This window comes from Bufo bufo, chromosome 1 (assembly GCF_905171765.1).
Source record: "Bufo bufo chromosome 1, aBufBuf1.1, whole genome shotgun sequence".
Lineage (NCBI taxonomy): Eukaryota > Metazoa > Chordata > Amphibia > Anura > Bufonidae > Bufo > Bufo bufo.
Window position 1 is genome coordinate 65,795,823 of NC_053389.1, and position 13,090 is coordinate 65,808,912.

General features: G+C 48.0%; 1 protein-coding gene across 1 annotated transcript in view; it reads right to left on the reverse strand.

Moving 5' to 3' along the window:
* Positions 1–8,498: 8,498 nt before the first annotated feature.
* The window catches only part of ANAPC4 (anaphase promoting complex subunit 4), a 75,398-nt gene continuing 70,806 nt past the window's right edge, over positions 8,499–13,090 (reverse strand). The window contains exons 27-29 of the mRNA XM_040425568.1: positions 12,360–12,530; positions 11,751–11,874; positions 8,499–9,011 (exon numbers count right to left, since the gene is read on the reverse strand). Of these exons, the coding sequence (XP_040281502.1) occupies positions 8,826–9,011; positions 11,751–11,874; positions 12,360–12,530 (481 nt within the window). The 3' untranslated portion in view covers positions 8,499–8,825. The remainder of the gene's footprint in view (positions 9,012–11,750; positions 11,875–12,359; positions 12,531–13,090) is intronic.

The window sequence follows — 13,090 nt, forward strand, 5'->3', positions numbered from 1 at the left end:
CTCCTTCAAACCAGGTCCCTCTTTGTGCCCTCATTCCCACGGTTTCATGTCCTATTCATTGTGAAGCCTCCACCTCAACATGACTTGCGAGACCCAGATGTCTGGGTACAAGCTGGAGTTGACTTCTTGCTGCTTTTTTTTATATTTAATTTATATATATATATATATATAATATTTCTCTCCTACAGACTCCCCCCTCCATCGCCCGTGTTTTTTTTTTTTCCCCTCAAGCTATCCACACTCCTGTGGCAGAGCATGAGTGTTCTGGTTCCTGGTCAAAACTGTTTTCCCTGTTTTTATTCCAGTCTCTTTGTAGTCCCCAAAAAGGAGTGAATGGTCTGGCCCTCAAAGCATCCTTCAGGTGTGGCGCTTCAGGATTTAGTCTTTGAGCAGGAGCAGAGGGTATATCTGTACTCAATAGATATCAAGGACGCTTACCTTCATGTGCCCATTTGTGTCAGTTGTTTCTCTGATTTGCAATAGGCCCCTTTCATTACCAGTTTTTAGCCCTCTTGTTTGCATTAGCTGTGGCTTCAGGGGGTCTTCACCAAGATTCTGGCCTTGGTCACTGCTCTCCTCCATGCCAGGGGGATTGTGGAGATTCCATACCTGGAGGACATTTTGGTCAATGTACTGTCCTGTAGCGGCAGACAGCCTACGGATTGATTAGACACCTTGGATCGCTGTGGTTGGATCCTGAACCTTTACAAGTCATGTCGTCATCTGTCTCAGCAGCTAACATTTCTGGGCATGCTGTTTGGCACTAGTCAGGCCAAGGGGCTTTTTTTTTGCCTCCTGGGAGAGGTCTCCAGCCTTACTGGATCAGCTTCTGCGTCTTTCTACTCTGACTTGTCGAGCCCTCAGGTGGTGGAGCACTTTGCCAATGTTGATTTCGGGTCGCACCTTCATTCCCCTCCACTGGCTCGTGGTTACAACGGATGCCAGCCAGTGAGGCTGAGGAGGGGTGTTGGGTAGTGTCTCTGTGCAAGGCATTTGTTCTTCTGAGGGATGCTCCCTTCTAATCAATATCCTGGAGTTGAGGGCTATTCGGCTCACTGGATAGACCGTCTGCTGGGGCATCTGGTTCGCATTCAGACTGACAACTCCACAGCAGTCATCAGGAGTCCTGCAGCCATGGCAGAGACTACGCTCATCCTTTGATGCGCAGAGAGGCATATTCCAGCACTGTCGGCAGTTCACATTCCTGGTGTGGAAAATTGGATTGCAGATTTTCTTAGTTGGGAACGCCTCCATCCCCAGGTGAGGTCTGCTGGATCTCATGGCCTCCTTCAATTTGGAACGTCAAGACCTTTATGGCGCGCACAAATGATCCTCTGGCAACTGGCACACTTGCGATTCCATGGAGTCAGTTTGAGTTTCCATACATCTTTCCACCTCTTCCGTGGCCTGAAAAAGTCCAAGGGTCATGCTCGTGGTTTTTCGGAAGCTGTTATCCAAATGATGATCCAGGCCAGAAAGCGGTCTTCCTTTCAAGATTTATCACAGGACCTGGAAATCCTGCTTTTGTTGGGACGAGTGCAACCAGCTGCTTACCAAGCGATATTTGCTCCCAAAGCTCTTATCCTTCCTGCAATCCAGCCTGGAGATGGGGCTGGCTCTCAGCTACCTCAAGGGCCAAGTTTCAGCTCTTTTTTAAATTTTATTCCAGCTCAACTTGGCCTCTGTTTCAGCGGTTCAAACCTTCCTGCAGGGGGTTGCTCATTTGGTACATCCCTACCATCAGCCTCTGAGGGATCTTAATCTTGTCCTTGACACCCTCCAGTCATCGCCGTGTGAGCCTTTGCAGCAGAATTCGCTGTTTTCTCTCCTATAAGGTGGCAGTCACTTACATTCAGCGGGTGTCAGAACTTGTGGCACACTCCTGCTGCTCTCCTTTTTTGGTGCTCTATCCTGTTCAGTCTTTCCTTCTGAAGGTGGTATCCTCATTCCATCTCAAAGATTGAGATTGTGTTGCCTTCCTTTTGCCCCTTTCCTGAGAGCTCTCTCTCCACACTGTGAATCAGGTTCGGCCTAGTCGCATTTATCTGTCATAGACGTCATCTTTCCGGAAGGGGGATTTCCTCTCTGTGATCCTAGACAGCCTGAGGTAAGGACTGGTGGTGTCTAAATCTTCAATTTTTCGATGGATTCACTTAGCTATTTGGAACTGTACCGTAACAAACCCCAGGAACCGCCCTTCTTATTCAGCTTAGGCAGGGTTCTGGCTATGATGCATAGGAAGCCACTTCCAGCTGGTGGCACTAGGGAGATAATGCTGAATATTTTTTATTTATTTATTTTTAACACCCCATGGACGCATAGCGATAGAGCATTGCTGAAAAAATTGGATTTTTTGTACTCACCGTAAAATCCTTTTCTCGTAGTAGGCATTGGGGGACACAGCACCATGGGTATATGTCCAACTACCACTAGGAGGCACTAGACACAAAAAGTGTTGGCTCCTCCCCGTTGGGCTATACCCTCTCCACAGGCACAAGGCTATTCAGTTTGTACAAAAAGCAGTAGGAGAGAGAAAAAAAGCAAGGAACCAACAACTCCCGTACCGGGAAAGATCAAGAGACCAGCCCGGAAAATCGGAAGTAAAAACATAGGGTGGGATCTGTGTCCCCCAATGCCTACTACGAGAAAAGGATTTTACGGTGAGTACAAAAAATCCAATTTTCTCGTGCATGGCATTGGGGGACACAGCACCATGGGACGTCCCAAAGCAGTCCCCGAGGGTGGGAAAAGAACAGCCATGCCACCGGTTGGGAATACAGGTGCAGGAGAACCATGTGACCCAACAGTAGAAAACACGGAATGGGCAAGAGGTTCCATAACAAGGAAGAAACCTCAAGGAAGAATCAGAGAAGACTGTCAGCACCCCAGGAAAAATGCCTGGAAGAAAATCCCAAATGCAAGAAGGCGGCAAAAGGGAACACCGAGCTCAGCCAAGGGCTGGAGAAAAAATTAGGACAGCACCGCGTGTTGGGACTACCTAACGCTCTAAATTGTCTCAGACCCAAAGAGCGAAAAAACCTGTGGCCAACCCCTGACAGGCCAGGGGAGAAAGGAAACAAGGAAGTACTGGAAGCCAAACGAGTGAGAGAAGCCGTAGCAAGGCTCACATGTGAAGGGAGCAGGTCTCCCCTCACCGCAAGGCAGGTGATGAAGTTATGCGCCCTATTTAAAAGGCGAAAAACCAAGGCTGCTAGAGGAAAACCGCCAACCCTTGGAGAAGGAGGGGGTTGTAGGTAAAAGCCAGGAAAAAAGAGTAAGACCTGCGTCCCAAAAACAGGAGATGAGGCCCGAGCCTCGGAAAACAAGATATCACTGTGAAGCGTAAGACCAGACAAGTACAGCAGCTCGGGATGTACCACTAAATTGACAGACACCCATATGCATAAGGAATGCAGAAGTCGCCATGAAAAAGCCGGGTGAGACTACACAGAAATGTAGAAACCAGCCGCGACCGGCGTACTGAAAACTCCCAGGGGGGAGAAAGTACCTGACAGGTGCAAACGACGGCAAGGTCCAAGGGGACTGCCCCTCTGTCATGTAGTACAACTAAGCAGAGAATATAAGGGAATACCGAGAACACCTGGACCCAGAAGGAACTACGGGACCCTGTCCGAAGCCAGAGCAATCAGCTGAAAAATTACCTACCAGGCAGGTGTGTGGCGCTCAGTGGTCCTGTCCCTGACCCGTCAGGGAGGACGTCCAGCGATGAAAAATGCTGATGACCCCAGATGGATTCCATGTGGCAGAGGACATCCAGCGATGACCGAAAACTGCTGCAGCGGCCGATGCTCACCAGCTACGTGCCCCAACAAGGTAGAAGATCCAGTGGAGATCCCTGTACTCCACCAGAAATAGGCCACTCTGTAATAGGAAACAACGCGAGTACTCCTCTATAACATGGGGTAACGCGAAGCGCAGCAAACCGTAGTACCTTATAGAGATGGCAAGAGCAACCCTAGCACAAAGGCCAACAACCACCTGGCCATGGTGTAGGGAGCATGGTTGTATGTGGCCCACCCGCCAGATCAGAACAGATCAGCCATATACTGGAGCTACAATAAGTAGCACTAGACCGACAAGGTGGGGGTTGGGCTGGCCCACCCCTGCCAGATATGGAAACTATGCACATGCAGAACCAGGATGGCCTGTTGTAGACAGTGCCCTGAGAAGTACAAGGAGACCATTGAGCACGACAGAAACGGAGTGGAGATGTATGGAAGAACCAAAAGGGTGAAACCAACATCCGCAGCACAGATTAGAACCTGGGGGCAGAAAGCACCCAGTAATACAGAAACTGTATGGGCCACAGATTGCACCATAGGGTCCAGCACCTTGAGTAATACAACCACACGCCTAAAATATAGGGAAAGTGGTTGCATGTCTAAGGAGAGTGGAAACATAGCCACAGAATCTGGGAATGCTACTGCATTTGGAGGGTACAGGTACTCAACCTGTAAAGTAGAAATATGGCTGCGTAGTGCAGAAAACGACCAGAAAGGTGTAATGGGTACAGCATCTGGAGATGGTAGAGGTACTACCTTTAAGATCGGAGCAATGTGGCCACATGGTGCACCCTAGAACCAGAGAGGTGCAACAGCTACCGCGTTAGCAATGGTACCTATATTCCGCCCGGGAAGGGGAAAATAGGGCCGCACGGTACCACAAAGAACAAGACAGGTGCACACTACAATCAGGTAGGTGAAATGGCAACTGAAGGAGGCCCTCTATTTCGCCTGAAAAAAAGGGAAACAAGGCCGCATAGTACACCATAGAGCCAGACAGGTGTAACGGCTGCAGCATCAGAGACGGTGCAGGAACTCTACCTATGAAGGGAGTAAGATGGCTGTTTGGTGCACACTATGCAGAGGTAGGTGCAATGACCACGGCAATTGGAGGAGGCCTCAATATCTCGTCCGGTAAGGGAGAGAAAATGCCACATGGTACACCATAAAGCCAGACAGGAGCAACAGCTACAGCATCAGGAAATGGTGCAGGTACTCTACCTATGAAGGGACCAAGGTGGCAGCTTGGTGCCGACTAGAGCCAGACAGAGGCAATTCTACGGCAATTGAAAGTGGCCTCTATATCTCGCCCGTAGGGAGAAATGTTGCCGCATGGAACACAATAGAGCCCGCCAGGGGTATTGGCTACAGCATCGGAGATGGTGTAGGTACTCTACCTATGAAAGGGAGCAAAAAAAGTCTGGGAACAGACAGGAGCAATTGCAATGGCAATTGAAGCCGGCCTGTGTATCTCGCCCAGAAGGGAGAAATGGTGCCGCATGGAACACCATAGAGCCAGCCAGGAGTAATGGCTTCAGCATCTGGAGTAGGTGTAGGTACTCTACCTATGAAAAAGAGCAAGGCGGATGGAAACAGCCATATATAATTGCTTTTCCTTACCAACCAACAGGAGGCGCTTGCCAAGAACAGGGACCCCCTGTTATGAGGTAGAGTGGCGAACACCAGCACCAGGATGGGGACCCGGTGGAAACACTCAAATGTGTAGGGCATAGCCCCTGGTATAGGGGAACCAGGAAGGCTTGTCAGGTACAGCCTATGGCAGTGGTGCAGGCACCCCCCCGTTAAGGAGAAGGCGTACGTACCAGAGACACCAAGTAGGTGACTCATTATGCTGAACACGGGGACGGCTGCCTTACCTGTGCGGTTGAATACCTGTGCAGTCAGGGGAGCGCCATCCGAAAATCCACTAGAGGGGATACCAACCCTGGGTAGGAGAGGTTCCTCCGTGCACGTTAGTCTTGACCTCCCAGAGGCTTCTGTATGGAGGAAGACCGCCTGATGCTCTGTTCCGAGGGAATCGGTGCAGAGGTGTCCCCCGAGGCAACGGATGGGGTGACGGGAAAGGATTCGTCACCAGCCTCAGGCCTGTCCTGGGGAGGACCCGAGGATGCCGAGGAGGGGTGGAATCCTGTTGAGACCACCCGAGGTTGTACTGTGAGCTACCCCTTGCTGGACCCGGTATCTGAGCATGCCTCATCTACAGGGAGGACCCTGGGAGGGCATAGGTGGCCGCAATTGGATAGGTAGCGGTCCAGCGACTCCGCCAGGGATTGGGAGAGTCGGACAAGGTTCCCATGGCTTTGACAAAGAGGGAGACCATTCAGAAGGGACCTACACAAAAGGATTTGGTCAGGGGACACAATGGGGTCTGGAAAGAGGTACTGCACACAAGCAGGGACAGGCCGACCGCATGGCAGCCTTCGTAGACAGCGGACGCACGTGAAAAGACGTGGCGATCCGAGGAGAGGCTGGGAGAGGAGACCCTCATAGAGCAGCCAGCAGAGGCTGTCATATCTGGACCCGGATGCCATGTTCCCCAAAGAGGTGCTGCAGCAGCTATAGAGGCTGCAGGAGAAATGAAGCAATTGAGGAGGGGTGGGGGGGGAACGACTTGAGTGATCCCTATGTACAGCATTAGCTGCCTTCACACAGTACATAGGAAAATGACCTAAAGGGGGTCTGCAGTTCTTTTAAACTGAGGATCTATCCACTGGATAGATAACCCACGTTAGACCAGTAAAGGGTGGAGGAGATAGCCCCTGCCGAGGGCCGGGCGGGGTCAGAAAAGCCCGGGAAGCAAGGAGGAGGGGCCGGGAAGATCGCGGCCTAGCAGGCCCAAAAGCCGGGGCCTCGATTTATGAGGCGGCCGGGAATGGAGCGAGGGGGGCGGGACGAATCGCGGCCGACCGAGGGGCCTCCGGACCCACAAAACTAGGTGAGGAGGGTGGGGGGGGGGGGAGCGACGCCTGGGGGTGGGCGGAACAGGGCAAACAGAGCACCTGGGAGCCGGGAACGGCCCATGGAAGATGAGGCCTAGTCCCTGCAAAAGCCGGGGACTAAAGTAGCGGGGAAGGACCAGGAGAAGCGACGCCTGGACTGTGTGGCCAGGGAGGAGAGAAAAAACCAACCAAGGGGGAAGAGAAAGGTGGAGGAAGATGGAAGCTTCCCAGGACCCCCAGCTAAGGTGGATCCCACCCCCCTGGCCACAGGAGGGAACCTAACCCTGGGGCAGGGACAGGGGAATAAACTCACTTACTCACCATCTGATGTCTTCGGGCGCCGCAGGGTCACCCCTTCGGCAGACTCAACACGGGAACCGTGGGAATGCCGGCAAGCCACTGCGGATGCAGTCTGTGGGGACTGGGTGACCGGCGATGGTACAGAAGTACGCGCCCGCAGGGGGGGCAACTAAAGTGGAACACGATGGAGCCCCAGCCTGCAGCAGGTATAACGGTGGAGATCACCGAGACCTGCAGAAGAGAGAAAAAAAGAATAAAAAATAAAATAAAAAATAAACAGCAGGACCTGCAAAAAAGCAGGACAGGTCTGCCTCCTACGGACACTAGACAAAAACTGAATAGCCTTGTGCCTGTGGAGAGGGTATAGCCCAACGGGGAGGAGCCAACACTTTTTGTGTCTAGTGCCTCCTAGTGGTAGTTGGACATATACCCATGGTGCTGTGTCCCCCAATGCCATGCACGAGAAATCTCCATACATAGCTGGTCTCTTTAAGGAGAGCAATCACTGCCTAATCCTAGGATTAGCCTAAGGTTTCTTTCTGCTTTGGGGACAAACTGACTGTAGAAGGGGAATAACAAAATTTGAGACATGTTTAGACTGTAAACCATTGTTTGATTTGGTGATTACAACTTAGCTGAGAATCTATCGGATCAGAAAACCATTCTCTACTTGAAGAAATAACCAAATCTCGGACAGAGAATAGAGTCAAGCCCACATACTACATTGGAGATGGGAAAGAGCCCCCTCAAGCGGTACATGACATGTGGGTAATAGTGAAAAAACATGGACCACAAGTAATGTGAACAGATGGGATTACATTAAATGTATTTGACTCCAGGAATAGAACGCCAGATAAATACCAGGAGATGCTTCACTACAATCAAAGGTACAGAGTTCAAAGCTCACCAGATCCTTATACCATGGAAACAAGCAGATAACAAGAACATTACACAATCCCATCTGCCTCATTTTATCTAGAGATTACTGGATGATGCTGACAACACTTACGGCAGCCATTACAGTGCCGATACGACCATAACCCGAATCTGCAATTTTATGGATATAGTAATACAGATGTATAAGCCATTACTGGAGTTTACCCGTCAGAGAACACAGAAGCAGCAGAATAGATTAGAGGCAGAATTTACATGAGCGGACCTCTTGGGAACCCCTATTTCCAAGTCATTTGTTCTTGCTCTATTTTTTTAGGCCAGGGCTCCACTGCAACATACTGCTTGTGATAACAACATATGTAGGATTGCAGCTAAACTGCATTTGTTATATGTAAAATGCAGAGTTTTATAACCCATTTTGTGTGTGTAATCACATGCACATTTATGAATCTACCCCCATAATCTTACATGACAGGAGATGATAAGTGTAAACACGCTCGTACAACTTGCCAAACTAAAAAGAATGAGGAAACCGTAGAAAATATTCACATTTATTACTGGATGTTTCAAGACTAAAAACACTTGAGAAACAAACAAGCAAATTTGTGGACACTGTAATCTGCTCCCATACATAGCAGTTGTCCAAGATGCATTTTGGTTACAAACCCACCCCCTGGAAGGTAAATGGCATCAAGTGTTAAAATTAGGAGTGGTCCGAGCGCTGGTTCAGTATACACAGATTACTGGTGGGCCCTTTGTTTCTGGATCCTGTTGTCTACACTTTTATTGACCACACAGACAGAAATCACCTAATGAGCTTCACAGAAGTCTACTGAACATGATTGGAGGTCTGAGCGTTCACATACACTCAGGACTCCAGACTTTCTTCTGTAACATCTGCTGCTTCTAGGCTGTTGTTCTGTGCATCGTCTGTGGTATGATCCAAGTCTTCCTCAGTGACATCTTGAGAATGAGACCCTTCTTCCTCCTCTTCTTCTCCGTCGTCTTCCACGTCCATTTCAAACACTCGCAAGTGTCGTAGATTGGAACTTAGCTGCACAATAAAGATATAAACCACAGCTAATAACTCCACACTCAAAAATACCCTACATTTCTATTCTGCTGGTTACGACTTTGGTATAAAGAGGCCCCATTACAATAATATAATTGGAAGCAGATTTTATCTCTAAAGCTACTTTCACATCTGCATTTTTGCTGTCCAGTTTTGAGATCTGGCATGGGATCTCATAACCACAGCAAAACGCTTTTGTTTTAACCAACCGGCTGCACCTGTTCAGAACAGATCCGGTTGTATTATATCAAAAATGAAGAACCCACATCTGCATTGTAAGGGTACTTTCACACTAGCGTTAAAGTTTTCCGGTAATGAGTTCAGCCATAGGGGCGTTAAAAAACGCTTCCGTTTTGTCCTAATGCATTCTGAATGGAAAGCAATCCGTTCAGTATGCATCAGGATGTCTTCCGTTCCGTCCCATTTACGGTATTTGGCCAGAGAAAATACCGCAGTATGCTGCGGTATTTTCTCCGGCCAAAATTCCGGAACACTTGCCGGAATGCCGGATCCGGCATTAATTTCCATTGAAATGTATTAATGCCAGATCCGGTACCAAGTGTTCAGGAAATTGCTGCATTGACGGATCCGGTTTTCAGGTCTGAGCATGCGTAGAATGTGAAAAAAAAAAAATACCGGATCAGTTTTTCCAGATGACAACGGAGAGACGGATCCGGTATTTCAATGCATTTGTTAGACGGATCCGCATCCGGATCCAAATGATTTCCGTTTGCAGACGGATTTCCGGATCCGGCAGGCAGTTCCGGCAACGATCAGACAAGAAACAAGCAAACACTCACTGATTGCATCTTTTATACAAAAATGGGATGGAGGCAAACCCCTCCACTTGGCTGGACCTGTAAAGGGAAGCTTACTCACCTGCTTTCCCGGTGCTTGCTCTCCGCTTCTTCTTCTCCAGGCCTGGGATGCTCTGCTGGGTTCCCTTGCTGTAAACATCCGGTTTGACATCGCAGCTGCCAATCACTGGCCGCAGCACAGGCCGGATCCCATTGTGTCATGTGACCATTTGTCATGATATAAGGAGAGCCAGTCACCACTACGCCCAGTCAATGGCTGCAGGTGATGTTAAACCAGATGTTTACAGGGAGGGAGTCCAGCGGAGCATTGCAGACCTATAGGAAAAGGAGTGGAGAGCCAGCCCCGGAAGGCAGGTAAGTAAGCTTCCTTTTACAGGTCCTGCCATTATTTCAGAACCCCTTTAGGATCATCCATTTGTCATCAGCATTTGCCCTGCACATCTTTGACGGAGAGAACACATAAGCTACATGAATATGTTCTACGTAGTTGAGTTTGGACCCGTGGCACCAGTATTGCAGAGTCACCATGATTAACATAAGAGTTAAAGGGGTTTTCCCCACTAACAACAGTTATCTTCTATCCAAAGGGTCTATGTGTCTGATCAGTGGGTGTCCTGACGGTGGGACCTACCATAAGCAAGAGATCAGAGGTCCCAGAGTGTGCCATGAGAATGGAGTGGTGGTGTGCACGTGTGACCACTGCTCCATTCACTTCTATGAAAATGATGCAGATAGCTGAGTGGGATACTTGGCAGTCCCATAGAAATGAATGGAGAGTTGGTCACGTATGCACACCCCCACTCCGTTCTTATGAGGCTCGTGATTGCGGAGGGTCCAGGTGGCAGGACCCTCAGTGATTAGACTCGTATACTCTGTACTGTGGTTAGAAGAGAAGTATTGTTAGTGGGAAAACTCCTTTCTTCCAAAAAATAGCACCAACCCTGTCCACAGGTCGTGTGTGGTATTACAGCTCATCCTCGTTCACTTCAATGCAGTGGAGCTCCAATGCCAGGCACAACCCATGGACAGGTGAGGGGCTATTTTTTTTATAAAGTAGCCATGTTTTTCTAATTGTATACGAACCCTTAAGAAAAAAAAAAAAAAGGGCAGAAAAGTTCAGCTGGACTTTGCAACACTTTTTCCAATGCATCTAAATGATAACTAAAGCAACTTTGCGTTTAAAATTCTCCTATTGGTTTGTGTCTACAGCTCCAATTCAGACTGATGTGTATCCATGGTAACAGACTACAAACAAACTCTGAACCTCCTTTTTTTGCTAACTAGTTCAATGCGTAAGTAAGAAGCAGGAATATTACTATAAGTTCAGACGCCACAGGGTTTGTGGTTAGTCTGTTACCTTGGACGCGTAGTGGCACATTAATTGAGACTTTATTAAGTCGTTTTAGACGCCGGACTTAATAAAGCCCTATAGCTGGCGGTGGATCGCCGGAGTTATGAATAGGCGCATGACTCTTCATAACATTGGCGGATCCACCGCAGCTTCTAAAAGGTAAGACAGCTTCCTATCGGTCTTAAATTTAGACCTTTTTCTACGCCGGCCGGTCTCCTCTCCACCCACTTTTTTTTTAGACCTGGCGTGATTGGGAAGACGTTGCAGATTGCAGAGCAACTAACTGTTGCGCCGCAATCGTCGCCTGAAATACGCCTAATTTATCTGTATTTCAGCTTGATAAATGACCCCCATAGGTCTCCATGGCAGATGCAGACATAAAACGGTATTATATTTAAGTTTAAGCTATTGGCAAAGTTGCTTTTAAATTACCCCAAGGTTTTTGCTGTGTCTCCCAATGACACGGACGAGAAATAAAACTGGTCGCACAGGTGGACCTTCCCTTTTAATAGTTTTGTGTGCAGGAGGGAATATATTATTGGCATTACTTACCACAGATGCCACTTTGCGTATACCATTCACAGACACATAATGAGCTTTGATATTCTCCAGCACGCGCCACTGACTCTCCAGGTTAACGGTGCGAGAGGGGAGGTCAGCGCACTGCTCTTCCAGCCTGTACAATATAACCGGAGTAAAACGTTAATAAATCTTGTGTTAAAAACACAATCAATGGACGTGTGAAATCACAAACTCAGTGTACCTGATTTCATTAGATGTATACAGTTGCATTGTCGTGCTGTCCCTCTATTATCCCTCCCAGAAATTTATGAATGCATTGACAAGTGTGGAGGACAGGGGGGAATGGCAAAACCATGTGGTCAATTTATTTATAAATTTCCAAGAGTAATAACCGAGGAATAACAACACACAGTTCTAAGAATAGATGCTCCACAACTGTTAGATTCATGTGAAATTTAAGTAATAGGTCCTCTTATGAATCACTATCACACAGTACATCTACCGATAGCCCCAAAAATGAATAATCCTATATATTGTAAGATTGTAAGCTCTAAAAAGCTTATTGCCTTAGTAGATGTTTTTTACTTTCTCCTTGTGGATTACGTTGGGGCTATATAAATAAAATATATGACTACTTACCTCTTATTTGGATCTCTAATGAAATGATAATCTGCCTCTTCATCAGAATAGACCGAAGACAGTGGAAGAAGAGCCAAAATCCTGTCTTTTCCCTCTGGCTCAGTCTTATCTCTTAGTACCAAAGTCACAACTTCATCTTCATAAAAACGAGCATCGAGACAACTGTAATGTCTGACAATGAGAAATGATTTTATATTAGTCTCTACAACAGAGCCGGCCTGGGACTGAAATTCAGCCCTGGCATTATAAAACAGACATGCCCGATATGTTAGTGTGCACTCCCTCTCCCGCCCCAGTGCTAATGGACTATTTGGATTGACATTATATTCAGAACGGCCAAACATACAGGCACGTATACCTCTACATACCTATTACATCCAGACATCTCCTCTGATTATGCCAGTTCTCTTTCCTCATCTTCTCCATTTGTCCCAGACCGTCATGACTACTTCCTTCAGCCATGTCTCATCTCTGCAGAGTTCGCCACACAGACATCTCCAATGCCCCCAAATACTATACTGAAGAACTATCAGTACCAATTATGTAGCCCCCCCCCCATACTAATAGTGCTCCTAAAAGTCCCACCAATTATAATTCATTCCCAGTACCCTCATTGCTAACAGTGTCCCCGATAGAATTAATACTTCGAGAGTGCCCCTGTTATTAGTAGTGCCCTCTATATAGTGCCCAATAATGATGTCCCCCACAGCACCCCCAGTAGTAATAATGCT